The sequence below is a fragment of the Microcaecilia unicolor genome, chromosome 5 (assembly GCF_901765095.1).
Source record: "Microcaecilia unicolor chromosome 5, aMicUni1.1, whole genome shotgun sequence".
In the NCBI taxonomy this organism is placed as follows: domain Eukaryota; kingdom Metazoa; phylum Chordata; class Amphibia; order Gymnophiona; family Siphonopidae; genus Microcaecilia; species Microcaecilia unicolor.
This window is the reverse complement of record NC_044035.1, coordinates 153871730-153893322: the sequence shown is the minus strand read 5'-3', so window position 1 is coordinate 153893322 and position 21593 is coordinate 153871730. Positions and strand designations below refer to the sequence as shown.

The window sequence follows — 21593 nt, the reverse complement described above, 5'->3', positions numbered from 1 at the left end:
CCTGTAGTTAATCCTAAACCATGGGCACCTTGATCTCTAGTTCTCTTTCATGTTGAATACATTCCTTGTGTCTTCTTTCCCATTACGTTTCTGTCTCTGCTATTGGTTAATGCTGTAAGATTTATGGTTTATATTTTAATGAGTTTAATAATACCACCTTTCCTGACAACATAGCAAGGCAGTTTATATAATTTATGTCAGTAAGTTGTTTACTGCTTGAGCTGGTGTGTTTTATACAGCAACATCAGTGGGGATTTCTCCAGAAATCTTTCTGACATTTAGGTGCCCACATTTACCCCAGTTCTATGGCGGGGGTATCTGTGGGTACATAAACGTTAGATTGTAAGCTCTCTTGAGCAGGGACTGTCCTTCCCCTTGTCTAAACTTGTACAGCGCTGCGTAACCCTGGCAGCGCTATAGAAATGCTAAGTAGTAGTAGTAGTAGTAGATGCACCAAGAGCAAGTTACACTAGTATTGTATAAAGGAACTTGGGTTCCCATGTACCATTATAGAATAGGATTCTACTGCAGGTCCTTAGGGTGCCTAAATGGAAGCACCCAGTTCAAGTTTATTCAGCACTCAGTGGTGGCCCTACCACTAGGCCACCTGAGACAGGGGCCTCAGGCAGCACTCTTCTGAGGCAGCATCTCCCCCTTCTGTTCCTTCCCAACCCCCTTCCTCGAACTTACCTTTTTTTCTGTTTGTTTTTTAAGCGGCGGCAACAGCTACAGCAGTGATTCCCATAGGCTGTCTTGCTGCCAGTCCCGGCCCCTTCTCTCTACTACGGCCCACCTCTGAGGAAACAGGAAGTTAATTCAGAGAGGTGGGCTGCAGTAGAGAGAAGGGGCCAGGACTGGTGGCAGGGCAGCCTATGGGAATCGCTCCTGCCTCTGTCATCACCACCTTTTAAAAAACAAAAAACAAAAAGGTAAGTTTGAGGAAGGGGGATGGGGAAGGAATTGAAGGGGGGGGGGGGGAATGTCAGATCGTGGTGGGGGCAGCAGAAGAGAAGCCGGGTCGGCAGCTCATTCCTCACCTCAGGTGGAAGATTGTCTTGGGCTGCCCCTGTCAGCACTTGTTATCCCACACACCAAATAATAATGTCTGAATGGCTTACAATTCTAAATAGATAGAAAGGGGAAGAAGGAGATAATGGGGTGAGGAAAAACATGGAAGGAGGGTAGGAAATTGAACTACAATAATAGATAGGAAAGATAGACTAGCAGAAAAGATAGCTAGTGGAATTAGGGAATAACCTGAGTCAACTGGCAGCCCTGGGTTCAAAGGGGAAAAGCATCTTTAAAAAGAAATGTTTAAAGATCAGTTTTAAATTTTTCTAAGGAGGACTGCGATCTAAGCTGGAGAGGTAGAGCATTTCATAGGGTAGGGCCTACTACAGAAAAAATAGAATGGTGTGTGATTTGTCAGCAGGAAGGTGTAACAAGTAACTGCTGTTGTGAGGAGTGGAGAATACGCAAAGGGGTGTCAAGAAACATGCCAGAAATAAGGGGGAACCAGTGCTCTGAATTTTGAAAGTCAGAAGAAGAACCTATAGGTGATCTTGTGTGTGATTGGCAGCTTTTAAGAGAGGAGTTTCTTTGAACCCATGATTAGTGGGGAATTTGCCCCCAAATATATAGCTACCGGCAGTGAGCACCGACTCTCTGTATAGCACTATCTATTCATATAACAGTGCAGAATATTTGTGTTTTTATTTTTAAACACCGTAGTCAACATTTTTTTTTAAACTTTGCCACCGGGTCTGAACACCAACCATCTGTGTACTGAGTAAACTCTCAGAAGCACACCAAGTATATTAGTTTTTTTCAACTGGAATAATACACAGCTCTTTATAAAATTGTGAGTGGTGTGACAAAGTAAATTAGGAATGGTTATTTGCCCTTTCAAACAACACCAAGACTAGGGCATAGCTCTTGAAACTAACTGGTAGCAGTTGATTGGAAGAAAGAGAACTCCAAAGCAGAAGAATCACAAAGAAAAAAAAGCTGATTGTCATCATTGCAGGTGAACATTAGGAGCCTGAGCATTCAATTAGCAGATGAAATTTAGTGTGAGCAAATGCAAAATGATGCATGTAAGAGAAGGGGAACCCAAACTATAGCTACATGATGCAAGATTCCACATTAGGAGTCACCACCAAGGAAAAAGATCTAGGTGTTATTATTGATGATACATTGAAATCATCTGCTCAGTGTGCAGCAGCAGACAAGAAAATGAAGAGAATGTTAGGAATTATTAGGAAAAGAATGGAAAATAAAACAGAGAACATTATAATGCCTTTGTATTGCTCCATGGTGCAACCACACCTCAAATACTGTGTGCTGTTCTAGTCACCATATCTTTAAAAAGATATCGCTCAAATAAGAAAACGTATAGAGAAGGGCAACCAAAATGATAAAGGGAGGCTAAAGGAGTTAGGGTTCTTCAGTTAGAAGAAGAGATGGCCGAGGTGAAATATGATAGAGGTATATTTATTAATGATTGGATTGGAACAGGTAGACATGAATTGCTTATTTACTCTTTCCAAAAGTACAAGGGGGCACACAAAATCAGTCAGAAAATGTGGTAAAAGCAGTTAGCATAGCAAGGTTTAAAAAAGGTTTGGATAAATTCCTGGAAGAAAAGTCCATAAGTCACAGAAGAAAAAAAAAGTATCCACCAACTAATCCTCCTACATCTCCTTAGACCTGGTGTTCAGGTTCCTGTATTGTGCATATTTTAAAGTCTTCTGCAGCTGTTCTCTGTATTAGGGCAGAATAGCTAATTGTAATATGCTGTGCACCAATGTCTACCACGTAGGTTAACTTCTGTGATACCCCTTTTCTACATCGTGTGGGCAGTAACATGCATGTAGACCTCTTGGTAATCACATGCCATGGAATGCGCATCTACCTCACATCCTGTATATGTTGTCATGCACCAGCTCATCCACCACATAATATCCCTTACTCAACAAATGCACTTCACCTCCCCATCCCCCATCAAATGTTATACATTCATATGCTTTTACCATCGGTATACAATATATTTTATGTTATTTTATGTTCGTTTACCTTCTTGTCAATCCATTTTATTTCATTCTTCATTTTTTAATTTTTACCCTTTTACTTCTTAACTAGACCCTCTTTGTTTTGAGAATTGTCGTCATCAATAGCTCCCAAGGTATTTGATAACAAGGTTAGTTCCACCATACTTATAATTCACATGTCTATATTCATTTATTCCACTTCATGCACAATCATTTTAATGAATCTGCCATTTAGTGATCTCCTTCACTACTCCTTTTAAAAATTATAAATATTTTAAAATACTGTATTATTTTATTATTTTGATTTTCTAATACAAATATCACTCATATATGTTCTGTACTCTTCATGTTCGTGTAAGGCATCAAGACAAAAAAATATATGTTTATATATTAATTATTTATATATTATATATTATTCGTTTTTAAATTATATATGCACACCAATTCCTTTATCTTTGAACATCATTTCAAATATATGCGATGTCGCTTTATTACATGTTGTATGTATTGAATTCCAAATTTAGCCATTTGTGCAAATTCATTTTTAAATGTTTTTTTATTGGATTTTATAAAGTTTATTCATTTTGTTATTTATATTTAAAACATATAAGTGTAGTCCAATTAAAATTTTGTAAACATTTTTTTAATGTTTTTAATATTTCAGTGTATATATATAAGTTATCTATGTATATACAGTGGGGGAAATAAGTATTTGATCCCTTGCTGATTTTGTAAGTTTGCCCACTGACAAAGACATGAGCAGCCCATAATTGAAGGGTAGGTTATTGGTAACAGTGAGAGATAGCACATCACAAATTAAATCCGGAAAATCACATTGTGGAAAGTATATGAATTTATTTGCATTCTGCAGAGGGAAATAAGTATTTAATCCCTCTGGCAAACAAGACCTAATACTTGGTGGCAAAACCCTTGTTGGCAAGCACAGCGGTCAGACGTCTTCTGTAGTTGATGATGAGGTTTGCACACATGTCAGGAGGAATTTTGGTCCACTCCTCTTTGCAGATCATCTCTAAATCATTAAGAGTTCTGGGCTGTCGCTTGGCAACTCGCAGCTTCAGCTCCCTCCATAAGTTTTCAATGGGATTAAGGTCTGGTGACTGGCTAGGCCACTCCATGACCCTAATGTGCTTCTTCCTGAGCCACTCCTTTGTTGCCTTGGCTGTATGTTTTGGGTCATTGTCGTGCTGGAAGACCCAGCCACGACCCATTTTTAAGGCCCTGGCGGAGGGAAGGAGGTTGTCACTCAGAATTGTACGGTACATGGCCCCATCCATTCTCCCATTGATGCGGTGAAGTAGTCCTGTGCCCTTAGCAGAGAAACACCCCCAAAACATAACATTTCCACCTCCATGCTTGACAGTGGGGACGGTGTTCTTTGGGTCATAGGCAGCATTTCTCTTCCTCCAAACACGGCGAGTTGAGTTCATGCCAAAGAGCTCAATTTTTGTCTCATCTGACCACAGCACCTTCTCCCAATCACTCTCGGCATCATCCAGGTGTTCACTGGCAAACTTCAGACGGGCCGTCACATGTGCCTTCCGGAGCAGGGGGACCTTGCGGGCACTGCAGGATTGCAATCCGTTATGTCGTAATGTGTTACCAATGGTTTTCGTGGTGACAGTGGTCCCAGCTGCCTTGAGATCATTGACAAGTTCCCCCCTTGTAGTTGTAGGCTGATTTCTAACCTTCCTCATGATCAAGGATACCCCACGAGGTGAGATTTTGCGTGGAGCCCCAGATCTTTGTCAATTGACAGTCATTTTGTACTTCTTCCATTTTCTTACTATGGCACCAACAGTTGTCTCCTTCTCGCCCAGCGTCTTACTGATGGTTTTGTAGCCCATTCCAGCCTTGTGCAGGTGTATGATCTTGTCCCTGACATCCTTAGACAGCTCCTTGCTCTTGGCCATTTTGTAGAGGTTAGAGTCTGACTGATTCACTGAGTCTGTGGACAGGTGTCTTTCATACAGGTGACCATTGCCGACAGCTGTCTGCCATGCAGGTAACGAGTTGATTTGGAGCATCTACCTGGTCTGTAGGGGCCAGATCTCTTACTGGTTGGTGGGGGATCAAATACTTATTTCCCTCTGCAGAATGCAAATAAATTCATATACTTTCCACAATGTGATTTTCCGGATTTAATTTGTGATGTGCTATCTCTCACTGTTACCAATAACCTACCCTTCAATTATGGGCTGCTCATGTCTTTGTCAGTGGGCAAACTTACAAAATCAGCAAGGGATCAAATACTTATTTCCCCCACTGTATTGTTTTTCAATTTGTGTTTTTAAAATCGATTATAGACTCCTGATGCAGGCCTAACGGCCGAAACACAACATTGTGTCAAGTCCTTATACCTTAATAAAATTCTTTCATTATTATACATCTTCTCAGCCTTTGGAATCCTTGGTCATCCTCCCACTTTTTTTCATTGTGTTGTTGTCCGTGGGGTGTTTTGAGTTCTCAGTCTTTTGACGGATCTCTTTCCTATACATCCATAGGTATCTGGCTAAGCCTTCCCAAAACCTGAGCTCACAGACAGGACCAGGAGCCTGCTCTGGATCATGCAGCACTGACAGTCTGCGTTGAGAAAATATGACTGGAACCCAGAGGAAATTTCAACCCCTCTCTGATTGGTCCTAGCCAGCAGAATAAGTCAACCAGAGGTCAGAGGAAGGGAAATGCTTTCTTCAGTTCTTGAAATGATATGGTGGGGTGGTGGAGTGGCAGGGGGGGGGGGCAGGAGCGAGCACAGAGCAGACAGTTCATTAAACTGTTTTGTAGACAGTGACAGCAAGAGAATAAAGCAAGTTAGTTAGGGTGGGGACACAGAGTGGAGAAAGCAAGAGACCACGTGTATGTGAAGGGATGATTAAGGGTTATGGAGCACAAGAGCATGTGAAGAGGGCTGGTGAGAAGAGAGATCAAATGAGTATAGAGGGTAATGAGAGCAAGCAAGGAGAGAGAGCAGGAGAGGTGAGAGAGAGGATGAAGATAGAAGGAAGGAATTCAAGGTAATGTTGGTGAAAGACAAGGAAGGTGAAAGGAGAGCTGGTGGGAACAAAAATGAGGGAAAGGGGGGAGAGCTCAAGAGGTAGAAAAGAGAATGAGTGCAAGGGGGAGGGAAGAAAACATTGGAGGAAGCTGAGGGGAATTAACACCCTCAAAACACACACACATGCTTGGTTAATCATGCATTTACTAAGCTGGTTTATGGGTTAGCAGTACATACACTCTCTGGTACCTTCAGACCTAGGAAGTAGGAGCTGCAGCCATTGGGTTCTGGAGGCTTGTAGTCAGGCCTGGGCAAAGGCGCCTTCCCTAGGAAGAAATAGAGACATATAAACAGAGTGAGATTGTATTCCTACATACCATCATTATAAGTCTTCAGGGGGAAAGTCTTGAAAGTGGCCAGAAATAGTTGGGGTGGCAACAGAAGGGCAAGCAAAAGTGACATTTCTACACATCACACCCACCACTATCATCACATCACAGTCCACTCCCCACCTGCCTTTGAATTAGCTATATAAGACACTACAAGAAAAGGTCCCCAGGGTGTAACTCTTCCTATCCAGTTCCAGCATCCAATAATACTGCTATAGTAATTACTAGCAAAACGTCCAAAGTTGGACTTACACATCGTATCGAAAATGCCCCTCTCAGAGCCTACATAGCAAACTTATCACATCACAACAGTCCTTACTATCATGACTCAACTGCAGTAGCACTTCTTATGAAAAGACAGCACTGTAAATATTACACTAGGATTTAGAGCACCAGTACACCTACTACAGGTAATTTAGAACACGCTGAACTGTTATATTCCTGCACAGAGAGTACACATTTCAATGCTCAGTGCCAATACTGACTTAATATAACTTTTAATGCAGGTAACGTAGATAGTGTATGATTCTTCATACACTCCCATGTAAATCTTTTAACAATCTTTAACAGACTTCAGTGTAACTCGTTTCACATAGAATCCCAGTCCTTTGACTTACCACTATCATCATCAGTTTTAACAATAACTTGAATCTAATTTTAGATCCAATTTTTCATATAATTTAGTTAAAAATACTTAGCTCAACTAGGCAGAGACACCATTTTGAAAACACGGAGGATTACTAGTCAGATACAGAGGACCATACCCTGATGCAGCCTAACTGGTGAAACATGACTCATGTTGGTTGCGGGTCTCTCTGTGAAGTTGAGCTAAGTATTTTTAACTAAATTATATGAACATTAGCAATAAAAATTTGGTCTAAAATTAGATTGAAGTTAATGTTAAGACCGATGACGATGCTGGTAAGCCATAGAACTGGGATTCTTTGTGAAATGAGTTATCACTGAGGTTAGTTAAAGAATTGGCATGGAAGTATATTAAGAGTCAGTGGTGTAGCCATGGGTGGACAGGGACCCATCCAGTTTTGCTTTGGGCCCAACCGGTGGCAGCACACATCATTAGTGTAGCTGGTGCAGATCCCCAGGCCCTGCCAGCTGAAGAGTCCTCTCTAGAGTTTCCTCCCCTATCAGTCTCATCCCTAGAACAGTCATCAGCACATTTCCAGCTGCTGACGCTGGCACTTCCCCTGCCCCTGCGCATGCTCACTTCAATTGGCACCCCCGCGCATGCATGCCTGGGAGATGCTGGTTGAACTGAGCATGCATGGAAAGGGGCAGTGCTGGTGTCGTCAGCTGAAAATGGGCTGCTAACAGTTGTGAGGATGAGACTGCTTGGGATTCTTCAGCTGGTGAAGCCGAGAATCCCCACCAGCCAAAGTATTTAATTTTAATACTGCAGAGCTGGCGGGTGAGGTGAAGTAGCAGGCAGAGAGGAAATGTGGGTCATGCCAACCTGGTTCACCCCCTGGTCCACCCAATAACTGAAGTGTGGCTAAGCTACTATAAGAAAGAAGAGCAACCAAAATGATAAATGGGATTGAACTCCTTTCATATGAGGAAAGGCTAAAGAGGTTAGGGCTCTTTAGCTTGGAAAAGAGGCGGATGAGGGGAGATATGATTGAGGTCTGCGAAATCCTGAGTGGTGTAGACCGAGTAGAAGTGAATCGATTTTTTACTCATTCCAAAAGTACAAAGACTAGGGGAAGTTACATGGAAATACTTTTAAAACAAATAGAAGGAACTATTTTTTCACTCAACAAATAGTTAAGTTCTAGAACTCTTTGCCAGAGGATGTAGTAACAGCGGTTAGTGTATCTGGGTTTAAAAAAAAAAGGTTTGGACAAGTTCCTGGAGGAAAAAGCCATAGACTACTTTTGAAACAGACATGGGAAAGCCACTGGGATTGGTAGCATGGAATGTTACCACTATTTGGGTTTCTGTTGAGTACTTGTGACCTGCATTGGTCACTGCTAGAAACAGGATACTGGGCTAGATGGACCATTAGTCTGACCCAGTATGGCTATTCTTATGTTCTTAAGTTAACATTAGAGCTGAGCATTGAAGTACATGATTGTGTAGCTCCCGCTAAAAAATATATATTGGGCCAGAGAGTTCACACTAGAAGAATCCACTTCTTTCTTGTACAAATGCAGAATACGGAGACTCTCACCTAATACAGAATAGAAGGCCATAAATATGAAACAGAAACATGCAGTCAAAAATTGAAATGGAAATCCTCGAGAAAGCCAGACCCTATAAGCAGCGCAATACTTGAAAGAGAAATAGAAATACATTTCCATCTCTACTCTGAAAAATACAAAAGCAGAAAAGATGTACATTTCACAGAGTAGACACATTTAAACCCTAAAAATGTAAAATACATTGTTTTCTTTTCTACCTTTGTTGTCTTAGCATTTTATGTTTATATAATCCTACTTGTTCCAGTTGCTTTTCCACTTTTTATTAGTGTTCTTCTAAATTCTTCTATCAGTGTCTCCTTTCCATTTCTTTGTTTCTACTCCTGTCTTCTTCCTTTCCTTCTCTATATCTGTCTGACACTTATCTTCCTTCATCTTTTTTCTCATTTTCTTTCCTCTCTGCTTATTTATTCATTGTAAGGCTTTAACCCCAATTTTACCCTTCTCAGCATCCCTCTTTTCACCTCTCGCCTATGTACCAGCTTTCAATCTCCCACTTTTACTCTCTCTTGTCCTTTGCCTCTTAATTTCTTTTCCAAGCCTATTCTCCTTCTTTCACTCACTCTCCAATTCCCATTTCCATCTTCTCTACTCACCTCCTCCCAGGTCCTCTTCTATCTTCCTCTGACTCTCATTCCTTCACTTGCCCCAGCTTCTTCCCTGTAACACAATGTCCCCCTGACACCTAAGCCCTTTATTCTTTCTTACCATCTACCCAGCTTCCCATTTCCACATTCTTTCTGCCCTTCCACATTCTTGCCTTTTATACTACTTCACAACCTCCAAATATTTCATATCATGTCTTTCCCCCTTCCTCCAGATACTCTTTCCCTTTTCTTTCCCCCTGCTTCCCGCCAGAGGTTCCTCTCCCTTCTTATCTCTCTCTCTCACCCACTACAAGTTTCTCTCCCTCTTCCTTGTCCCTTCTCACTCTCCCACTACATCCTGTCCTCTTCCTTCTCATTCCACCAACATCAGCCCCCTTCTCCCAAGCCCAGCATCTGCTAGTCAGCCTCCAGCCTCTTTCTCCTAGCCCCAGCATAAGACCTTTCATTTAACATGATGTCCTCTTCTCTCACCCTACCATCTACCAGCATCAACATCCTTGTCTCTCTTCTTTTCTCCTTTCCTTGTCCATCCAGCATCTCTCCTTTCTCTTCCCTGCCTCTACATGGTTCATCTTTTTAATTTCTCTCCCCTCCCTTTCCCTCCCACGTGGTGTCTCTCTCTCACCTCCCCTCTCACATGGTCCAGAATTTCTTCTTCTTTCTCCTCTTCCCCCTCATTCAGCATTCTCCTTTCTTCCCTTCTCCCATCCAGCATTCCCTTCTTTGTCCTCTCCCTTCTCCTCCTCACCAGATACCATTTCACTATCAATGTTATGATACCCTGAGTCTCTCTCTCTCTCTCTCTCTCTCTCTCTCTCTCTCTCTCTCTCTCTCTCTAGGTCACTTTTTGCTGTGCTGTCCCTCTGATTGATTTAGTCAAGTGTGAGAGGCTTAGTACACAACTTAGTGTAAGTCCTGCACATAATTCCATGGCTCTTTGTACTGCTTTTCCTAATTATCTTTCCTGCTTAACTATTCCCTATTGTCCTACTATGACCCTTCGGTCAATAAATGACCATTGGTTAGTACTGCTCAGTCCAAGATTAGTTTACCTAGAATCTATGTGACACAGCATTTGTCTTTCTCTCCTCACATACTTGGAACAATTTACCCCTCACCTTACACAGTAATAGCTCTTTTAAGAGCTTTAAAACAGACTTTAAAACCTGGCTCTTTCAACAGGCATTCAGTGAGATTGTCTAACTGATACACTGTCCTTTTTACCCTACCTTTATTTGTAATCTTTTTATGCCCATCTCTGCCTTTTTTCTCTGTTAGTTGTGTGATTGTATTATTTTTCTATATTTTAATGGAGTTCCTTTCATTTCTTTATTTTAGCCTGTACACCGCTTGCTCTACTAGTCAGTTAAATTGGTATAGAACATTCTGGAAATAAATAATTACTATTGTTGTTGCCCTATGCACAAATGAATTTAGCACACAAGAAAACTGCACACCAACCAAGACTGTGTGTGTCTATGTATATAGGTATTTATTTAAAAACTTAGAAATTTCACCCGTCCCTGCCTGTCCCCACTGGACTCCCCACCCGTCCTTGCAAGTGATCTCCTCCATCCCCACCCATCCCCTGTACTAAACTAACATGACTTGTGGTGAAATAACCCAACTTAACAGTAGCCCATGTTGATAACTTCCCCTTTCAGGGCTTATAGAGATTTCAGTGCTATCAACCATATCCATGAATTTTTTTTAGTGGATTCCTACTAACCCTGTCCATGTGCAACTCTCTAATATAGATATCAGCACACTGTTCATTTAAATTCAGAGGTAGTAAAGGCATTATCTATTAAACCCCAAAGAAAAGAAGTACACCCACGACTTAAGGGCTTAAGGACTGCTTTTCTAAAGCTGGCGATTTAGCAAGTAGTCTGAGGTGGAATAAAAAGTTAACTGCATTAGTGAGAGTTCTTTGGCAGTTTCTTTTCTTGTCCTAGCACAAACTACCCACAACATTGTTCTTGTAGTTACTTTTATTTGCTTGTTTTATTGAAAAGGATATGCAATTAAAATAAATGCAGGAAGGGGAAAAGGAGATGACTGGGTGAGGGGTTACAGGGGCGGTGCTGCAGCTGAGAAATGAGGGGCGACGTGCACAACTACAAAAATTTAGGTAATACCAAACCTATAATATTTATGCACAAAATATACCTTTGGCATTCCAAGCAAGGACATCCAATGGAAATAAGGTATGCAAATGGTGGCTGAATAGTTTATTTATTTTATTTTATTGCATTTGTATCCCACATTTTCCCACCTATTTGTAGGCTGAGAATTAGGGGAACCAGGTTCAGTTCCCATTGCAGCTTCTTGTGACTCTAGGCATGTCACTTAACTCTCCATTGCCCCAGGTACAAAATTTACTGTCCTGTTTACTAAGCCGCACAGCAATGCTGACACAGCGCTGCTTAGTACTACTACTACAAATCATTTCTACAGCGCTACCAGTCATACACAGCGCTTCACAATTGAACATGAAGAAAAGACAGTCCCTGCTCAAAAGTAGTAAACAGGGGGGTTAGATTGTGAGCCCACTTGGGACAGGGAAAGTACCTGCATATAATATATGTAAACTGCTTTGGTTATACCACACAAAGATGGTATAGCAAGAATAAATAAAATTCTGTCAGGTGCCAATAGAAACCCTCCCTCAAAATGAACTAAAAAAAAAAACAGTTATGTCACTCAGCTCCTTAACTGGATATCCAGTTTTGTAAAATCCGGCACTTATGTATGGCAGTGTTGACTTTTCTACAAGTTACGTTGCAACATCTGCAGTTACACAGGTAAATGTCTTTCAAATGTCAATACTTCCATGGGCAAAATTCCAAGTGATTCACTGGGAGGGAGGGGGAAATGGCATTTGGTGGGGAAATACAAAGCATGTCTCAGGAATTATTTCCAATGTATCTATGTGTGTGTTTCTGTGTTGGCTCTACGTTGAGGAGCAGTTCCCTAACTGCTGGGTATCGGTGTATCAGAGTTTATGTGCTGCAACAGCCAGAACAGTTTCTCCTAGATAAATACATTGGACATTTTTTGAGGGGCTTTATTTTTCTGGAATCCTCTGTCTGATCTGGACATTTTTCAAGCTCACTGTTTTCTTCCTCATGCCATTATACTTTTAGAGTTATTTTGCTCCCAGACAGACATTCTTGATCCCTTATGTATAATTTCTTTCTAACATTTGTTGGGTAGGAAAGAAAAACAATATTAAAATATGGTGTCATCTCAGCAGCAGTAGCACAAACTCTCTCTATTAGCAGACACAGTGTGAAATAATACAAAATCCTGCCAACCAAACCAATAACCAGTCAGCAGATATGTAGCAAACCTGCCTTATTATAGCAACACTATCTCCCAGGACTGAAACAGCAACAATTTTACCTATGACAAGACAAAATACCACAAATATTACATCAGATCTAGAATATAGTATCAATAAAATGCAGCAAACAAGAATCATGAAACAGATCCCTATAGGCTGATATAATATCTCAGCTTGGTCACACTCACAGAACACAGACAGACCTTCATCAAAAACTGACAGACAAAAACTGAAATGAAAACTCCAACAAGCTGGAGTCTATATCCACTAAAGTGGAAAACCAGGAACAGAAACATATTTTCTCCTATGTTAAACTGAGCTCCTGTCAGGGGCGGACTAACCATTCGGGCAACCGGGCAGTGCACGAGGGCCCAGAGGCTCTAGGGGGCCAGAGGCTCTGCCTGGATGCCTGCCGTACACTACAGCCCTCCCTGATCCTACCTTTAAAGGCGCACTGCTGGTGATCTAATGTGGCCTCTAAAGGGGGGGGGGGAGGGTATGTTCTTTCCTGCCTGTTCTGCTGCTGCTATTCCCTCTGCCTGTCACCGCCGTACTTTAAAAATGGTGACTGAAACTGTTGAGACCTGCAAAACTACTGTGAGAAGTCTCGACAGCCATTTTGAAAACATGGCGGCGCCGGCAGGTGGGGGAATAGTGGCAGCATATCAGACAGCATGCTCCTCCCCCCCTGCAGAGGCCACTAGACCACCAGGGCCCTTCAGGTAGGTCCAGCGCAGCGGGGGCGTTGGCTGCGGCAGTAGAGGGGGCAGCTTTGCAGCGGTAGAGGGTGTGTCAGGCAGCAGCTAGGCAGGGAGCCCAGACCACCCTCAGTGCCAAGGGGCCCAGGTCAATCTCAGTCTGCCCCTGACTCCTGTAGATGCTCTCGGGTGAAGCGGGAATGTTATTTCGAGGCTGCCAAGCTCCCATCATTGTTCTTATGGAGAATAGATGATGTTGTGTTAGCTAATACCCACCATGCCCAATAACAGTGATGGAGAACAACATAATTCCTTCCGCCCCACCATTGAGGTATTTTGCTCTCTCTGTGACCCCAACCTTGGTCCACTGTCAAGTACAGAAGGTGTGATTGGCAAAGGCTTGGTTTTATCTTTTATGCCCACAGCCACTAAATGCCACACCCTATTACTGGAGGATCCCATACAACCAGTGTCCAGAGCATGCAAGGCTGCTGCTGATGTAGCAGTCAGATCCCCTAGTAGGAACATCTGAAGCAAGTTCTGCTCTTACAACACCACTTAATGATCAGCCACAAGCAGAGACACTTAAGGAGCTATACCGCCTCTCTCATAGAGGGTGCTGCGGCGTTTGGTTGATCTGTGGGCTTGGATGCAGAAGGGTTAGGGTTAGAAAAGCACTTCACCACTAGCTTGTCACTGTGAGTCGCTACAACATACTTTTCTCCAGCACAAGTGCTTTGTGCTACAGCAGATAGAGGTGTGTTCGAATCGTATTGGAGACAATAGAAAACGCATACTTTTGCAAAGTGAACAGCGCTGGATATTTCAGCTGAACTCACTAGCTCCAGAAGGATTGAATGGAAGAATGGAATGGTGCCACTTTTTCTGAACTTTTCTTGCCCCTTTTTTGAACTTTTATGAACCTGTTTGAACCTTTTTTTAAATAACTGGTTCAGCAAATGAAGATATTGCAAGAGCAGAATCAAGAGACACCCCCCCCCCCCCCCCCGCAGAGTAATGTACTTATTGGCCTACAGTTAAGTAGGGTGTCTGACGTGGTCGGCTATAAAGAGAGGCCATTTTTTGACACGCTTGTCTTCCTTTGTTCCACCCGTGCGGAGGTATAAGGCTTTAGCCGGGCACTGAAGCTGACTCCGACAACACTGATATAGATAGTAACATATTTCTTCTTTACCCACTAAATAAAAAGCAGACCACCAGACCCTGAGGCAGGTTATCGAAATGCTGGCCATCGTAGGTCGTGGTCGTGACTCGAGGTGCAGGAAGGACCCGAAGGAGAAGAAGTAATAGACAAGCTAAGTTAATTTATGCTTAGAAAGTTGATATAAATGAAGTAAAGTGAATTAAGTAAGTTTAAAAACATTAAGAGTAAAAGAAATTATGAAGCAGTCCAGCCCCCAAAGCTAAGACTTGAGTTGGGGGCTTCTTGGGGCCTTTTTTCCTCTGAAACACCAGAACGGTCAAACAATCAATGATATAGCTTGACACACCATTATTCTATATATAGGGTGGGAGACAGATGGGAGAAGGGGCATGGAGCTGGAACTGGGGTCTGAAAAGTGAGCAGGAGGGAGAATGGGGTCATGCCTGGGGCAGGGGTGGATGGGAGAATCAATGGATCTGGAACTAGGGGCAGCCGCAGGTGGGAACTGGGAGCCGAAAAGAGGGGGCAGTGAAAGAGGGGGGATAGATCCTGGATGGAATGGGGAGTGAGAGGGAGGGCAGACCCTGAATGGATGGGAGGGGGAAAGAGAGAGGGCAAATGGTGAATCGAAGGAGCAGAGAGAAAGGGCAGACAGTGGATAGAAGGGAGTAAAAGAGCAGACAGTGGATGGAAGGGGGAAGAGATAGAGGGCAAATGCTAGAGGGAAAGGAGAGAGAGAGGGCAGATGGTGGATGGAAGGGGGAGAGAGAGATGGCAGACTGGGGCAGATGGTGGATGGAAGGGGCAGAAATAGAGGGCAGATGTGGATGGAAGGGACATTAGAGAGGGCAGACACTGGATGGCAGAGAGAGAGCGAAGACAGATGCTGGATGGAAGAAAGACGGTGAAAAGAAGATGAGGAAAGCAGAAACCAAAGACAACAAACTGTAAATATATATTTTTATTATTTTGCTTTAGGATATAGTATTTTAGCTGTGTTAATAAATGTTTATAAATAGAACATGTAAATAAGGTAATCTTTTTATTGGACTAATTTTAATACATTTTGACTTAACTTTCAGAGAACAAAACCCCCTTCCTCAGATCAGGATAGGATACTGTAACAGCACTATACTGTATTGACCTGAGGAAGGAGATTTTGGCCTCTGGAAGCTAAATGTATTAGTCCAATAAAATGGTATTATTTTATTTTCTGTATTTGTTTTATTTCTATTTGTTAATTTGTAAAGTGGTGATTGGTATTTGTTAGTTTTTTCAAATTTACATCTGCTGTCTTTATATTTTGCACAGTACTAGGAGACATTTTCTGTTTCTGTGGTGTTGCATTGTATGCAGAGTCTGGCATTGGGGGTTCAGTTTAATTTTTGTCTAAATAGAAAGTTTATGATTACTTATTCTATAGTGGATTAGGGTGTATCTGTGTTTGTGAAAAAGACATGGCTTTCAGTTGGCATTGACTGTGCAGGATTGACGATCTGTACTATTCTGTCTGGTTTCGTTTTACAATAGGTGAATTGATGTTCTAGTGCTCACTGTAGTGCTTAAGATGCTTTCCTTTTCCTTGTGTGACTCATAGAAACGACTGCTTATGGTATGGTAAAATTGTTCTATAGGTCGTGAGTGTTTTGTATTCTCGGTATGCCTAGTACTGGATTTGGGGGGGGGGGGGTGTTATAAAATGACCGGCCCCGGGTGTCAACTACCCTAGCTACGCCACTGCTGCCGACGTCTCCCTTCCCTTGCACTCATTGGTTCCCTCAGTGTCCCGCCTTCTTCTGACGTCAGAAGAAGGCGGACACTGAGGGAACCAAGAGCGCAAAGGGAAGGGAGACGTCGGCAGCACTCCGCTTTCACTGACGCTGCTGTGACCGGAAGTAAAAGATTTAAAGGCCCCAGGGTGCGGAGGGAAGGGCAGAGAGGCATGGATGGGAGGGCAGAGAGGCATGGATGGGAGGGCAGGGCCCAGGGAGAGGACAAATTGCTGGAAGGGGAGGGGAGAGAGGATTGCTGGCTATGGATGGAGGAGGGAAGGGCAGAGAGGGACAAGGATGGACATGGGGGCCCAGGGAGAGAACAAATTGCTGGAAATGGAGGGGAGGGGAGGGGAGGGGAGAGAGGAGGCAAGGATTGCTGGCTATGGATGGAGGAGGGAAGGGCAGAGAGGGACAAGGATGGACTTGGGGGCCCAGGGAGAGGACAAATTGCTGGAAATGGAGGGGAGGGGAGAGAGGAGGATTGCTGGCTATGGATGGAGGAGGGAAGGGCAGAGAGGGACAAGAATGGACATGGATGGGAGGGCAGGACCCAGGGAGAGAGGAGAAATTGCTGGAAATGGATATAGAGCAAGAAATGAAGAAGAAAGGAGAAAAGTAAAGAAATAAATGGAAAGGAAGCCCTGGAAATGGAGTTAAGAGGACAGATAGCAGCAGAATCAGATACTGGACCAGCATGATTGAAAAAAGAAAGTCACCAGACAACAAATGTAGAAAAAAATTATTTTATTTTCATTTTAGCGTTTGGAATATGTCCACTTTGAGAATTTACATCTGCTATCTTATTTTGCAATGTATAGCAATTTGTTTCTAAGAATATTGTTGACAATTCCTTTCAGTGTGGCAAGTGGTGAGCGATCATTTCATGGGGGGGGGGGTGATCATTTTCACGGGGGGGGGGGGGGGGGTGGCAACTGATAGTCTGCAGGGGGGCGCCACAGACCCTAGGCACGGCCCTGTATAGAATCTCCTGTTTCTCTAGATACTTGGATGCAGAAGAACATTTTTATTGGTATAGAAGTCTGCTGCTACTGGAGGCACCCAGAAATGCTACCTAATGTGTCTTAGATAATATAATTTTAGCTGTCTAAGACCACTAAGCTCAGACAATATAAATTTAAGTGTGTAACCTAGGTCTCCTTTGTGTCTGTCATGCTTGTCCTTTCACCCCTTGTTTGTAATTTAGCTATACATGGTAAACCACTCTGATAAATTCATTGGACTAGTCATATGTTAAATAAAGATGATACTTGAAAATATGAGACAACATATAACAGGACTTCTGGATGGGAGCCAGAGAGGAAGGAGGTAGGAATGAAGCCTTGCAGAAGGGTGCAAAATAAAAATGAAGTGTTTCTGGTGGCCCTACTGTTAACTGTTACAATACGGACGGTGGAAATATCCCATTACATTTGGTGGACTCCTTAGCAGACTATGAAGATCTTGGGGAGTAGAAATGAGTCCTCGAAAAGTGTTGTGGGCCAATGCTCAGAACCTAACCCGGACGCTAGAGCCGATTAGCGCTGGACTAGTGCCAGCATTAATCTGTGCAGAATGTTCAGAGGTCTCTAGCGCGGGAAACAACGTGCATGCCAAAGATCAGCACAAATAGTATTTAAATGTAGTCAAATGGATGTTAATGAGGTCATTTCCTATTCCTACCCAATGCTCAGAGAAGAGAGCACAAAACAAAGCAGCCCTTACTGCTGGAAATCTAATGCCAGCTCAGAGTTGGCATTGGGGTGTTTGAAGACAGGATTTCTCACAATTTTTTTCTTTGGAAGCAGAAGGAAGCCCATGCAAGCCTCTAAGTAGTGGTAGTAAGAAATGAATGTGTGCAAGTCAGAGCAAACACAAAAGTGAAAGCACATGTTGGTGCCTGTGTTCTGCACTTAAAAATATAAACATTTCAGTGAAAAAAAAATTGAAAAGCTTATATTTAGGGAATCAAGATGGCATCAGAAACGGACGTGTGATCCCGTAGCTCCTGAGACCAAACAGCGCTAGCGAGTGGATTCTTTTCCCTGACTTTTAGATGGGGAAAAGAAAGGGGAAGACACCTCCGTGGTCCCACCGCTGACTACAACCTCTCGCCAAGCGACTCTGGAGAGTTTCGGAGTCGGGATCCTTGGCGAGCAAACCCCTGCTTTGACGGGCTCATCCTCATTTGGAACAGAGCGCAGCATAGAGGGGGCAACGTTGAGTCCTTCCTCCTACACTGCTCCTCCACAGCCCGGAAGTGATCTGTTGCCAGTGGGACCACGACAGTCTAAGGCTATTCCTTCAACGTTCGTGGGAGGAGGACCTGCGAGCACTTCAACCCCGGGGAAAGAGACAACAGAGCAGGGGCAAATGCAGGACGTAACCCCTGTTACCCGAGGTTCCACTACCGAGAGTTCTGGAGAATTAACAAGTCCTGCAGTGGTGACTATGAATACATTATGGGATGCTGAATGCTTCTATTAAGGGTAAAATTTTGGAACTAAAACAAACTAGTCAAAGTCTGTCTGATAATGTTCAAGACCAGAAAGAAAAAATTATGAAGATGGAAAGTGAAGTTGAGAAATTGCAGAACCTAACAGTGGTCTTAATTAAAGAAAAAGAAATCCAAGAAAAAAAGCTAGAATATTTGGAAAATAATGGTCGTAGGAACAACTTGAGATTATTAAACTTTCCAAAGTCACCTTTAATTACAGCAATGGACATGCTAAAAATATATTTTAGTGATATATTGGGAATTCCAGTGGAGGGTTATACCCCCATAACACGAGCCCTATATATTTCTGGTGTCGTGAGATCTTCAAAGGAACAAGCCCAAGCTGCTCCAAATTTAAATTTGACTAAATTTCTTGAGAATTCTTTGGAACTTATTACGACTTTAATTGTAACGTTCACTCTTGAACTAGACAGAAATAATATTCTACGATTGTATTTTCGCCATATAAATGACGTTTTCCTGGGGGGATTTTCCTGGGGGGGGATTCAGGTTTTTCCTGATATGGCAAGAAGTACACAAAAGAGGAGAAAAGAATTCTTGATGTATAAATCAAGAATTCTCAAATTAGGTGCTACCTTTTCGTTAAAATTTCCCTGTAAATGTTATATCTCTTTTGAATTGGTTAATTATGTATTCTTTACTCCCAAGAAATTGTTAGAATTTATTGAATCTAAGGAAATGGTTAAACCACCTGAAGATATGCCTCCTTAATTAGGAATGCTGTTACATTGGCTGCAGGTATTTGCTATGCCTCTACCGTTAGTGATAATTGAATTTACTAAGTTTTTTCCTGTTTAATATTACCTAGTATCTTGATTCAATTCCATTGTGGACAAATTTAGGAGTTTTTTTTTCTTTTACTATGCCAGAAATGGATATAAGTGTATATTACCTTTAAGTTTCTGTTTTTCTCTTTCTCTGTGATTGTTAATCATTTATGTCTGTTGATATAAATGAAAAATTAATTAAAAAGAAAAAGAAAAGCTTATATTTAAAGGAGCAGAACTGATGTGTGCTTTGCTTTCCCCGGTGCGTGTTCCTGTCCCTTTCTTGTGGTCAAACAGTGCACATAGCATTTGCATCTTTTTTTACAGTTGAACATTTGGAAACTATTTTTCTGTGCTGCTCCCACGGTATTGGTCAGGCGCTGTTCCATATAGTACTGGAGTTCTGAGCATTGGCCTGTCAGAGAGGAGAGGCCACTAGCATAATGCCAGTTTCTGAAGACAGCAGGAATTAGCTTACAGCTATGACTTCTGGAATGTCAGTCCCTGAGGAGAGATAAAGATCGGGACACATGGGAGATCAGAGTACAATGCCACTACAATCTCCTGTCAAACTGGTAATCCTGCTCTTAGACAGGTGAGCAAATTCTGTATGCGTGGAGGACTGGGGGGAGGATTAGAGGATGAGGTGGCTGTCACGGTCCTTGGACTTTGTAACCGTGCCACATGAGCTGCTGCTGGCCAGAATGAAGACACAGGCCCAGGGAAGAGAAGGGACTGGTGATGAAATGAGAGGTTATTTATGTTCATCTTTCTCAGCAATTTCTCTTCCTACTACTTCCCATCTGATGTCATTAGGGCGCAGTGGCATTCCTAGCCTGGATGACACCCGGAGCGGATCGCCGATGCGCCCCCCCTACGAAATGACACCTCTCCCCCCCCCCCCCCGGCGAAATGACACCCCCCAGGTGCACGCCGCTGGGGGGGGTGCCACGGCACGCGCCTGTCACCTCCGAGTTCGCTAACTTCGCTGCAGCTCCCTCTGCCCCGGAACAGGAAGTAACCAGAGGGAGCTGCAGTGAACGAGCGAAATTAGCAAACTCGGAGCCGACAGGCACGCGCCGCGGGACCCCCCAGTGGCGGACCGCCCCCACCGCCCCCCCCTTGGTATGCCACTGTTAGGGCATCATCATTTTCAGCTTTCCCATGTGCCCCTCATCTGCAATTACAGCCTCTCACCTTACACCTTCCATCCAGAGCTCATTAAGGAACAGCCTCGTCCACTGGTTCCCAAACCTGGTCCTGGAGATGCCCCAGCCAGGCAAGGTTTTCAGGATATCCACAATGAATATGCATGAGAGATATTTGCTTACACTACTTCCACTGCATATAAATCTCTCTCATGCATATTCATTGTGGATATCCTGAAAACCTGACTGGCTGGGGTGCCTCCAACCAGGTTTGGGAACCACTGGCCTCTTCCCTTGCACTGTGACAGCTGGTTCTCATGAAGGGCACACTGAGGGTAATGTTAATACAGCATTGCTGGATTATGAGGCAAGTAAGCACCCACTTACATCAGTGGCGTTCCTAGGGGGGGGGGGGGGGCGGACACCCGGGGTGGCGCCCCCTCCCGATGCACGCCGCTGGGGGGGGTGCCGCAGAGTGCGCCTGCTCAGTGTTCCCTGACTTCGTGCGTTCGGTTCGCTGCAGCTCCCTCTGACCCGGAACAGGAAGTAACCTGTTCCAGGGCAGAGGGAGCTGCAGCGAACATGCGAAGTCAGCGAACTCAGAGCAGGCGCGCGCCGCGGCGTGCACCTGGGGCGGACCGCCCCCACCACCCCACCCCCTTGGTACGCCACTGACTTACATGTTATTTTATAGACACATAGAATGGCATTTTAGAAAAGACATCCACTCAGAATGAGGACACCCAGGTTCGTGTGGTGCTACGGTTTTAGAACAGGATCTGTCAAAATATAGCCTGCTCTCAAATACATGAAATATCCACGTACTGGTTACATCCTACATGAACACCCATTTTTCAAGCTGAAGTACCACAAGGCTGCCGCTAGAGGTCACAGCAGCCA

General features: G+C 43.4%; 1 protein-coding gene across 2 annotated transcripts in view; it reads right to left on the bottom strand.

Moving 5' to 3' along the window:
* The window catches only part of PLA2G12B (phospholipase A2 group XIIB), a 47989-nt gene that overhangs the window by 4761 nt on the left and 21635 nt on the right, over positions 1–21593 (bottom strand). Inside the window, exon 2 of one of the 2 annotated variants that reach the window (XM_030203449.1) lies at positions 6304–6392. In XM_030203449.1, coding sequence (XP_030059309.1) covers positions 6304–6392 — 89 coding nt within the window. The remainder of the gene's footprint in view (positions 1–6303; positions 6393–21593) is intronic. The other variant, XM_030203450.1, reaches the window with a different exon arrangement.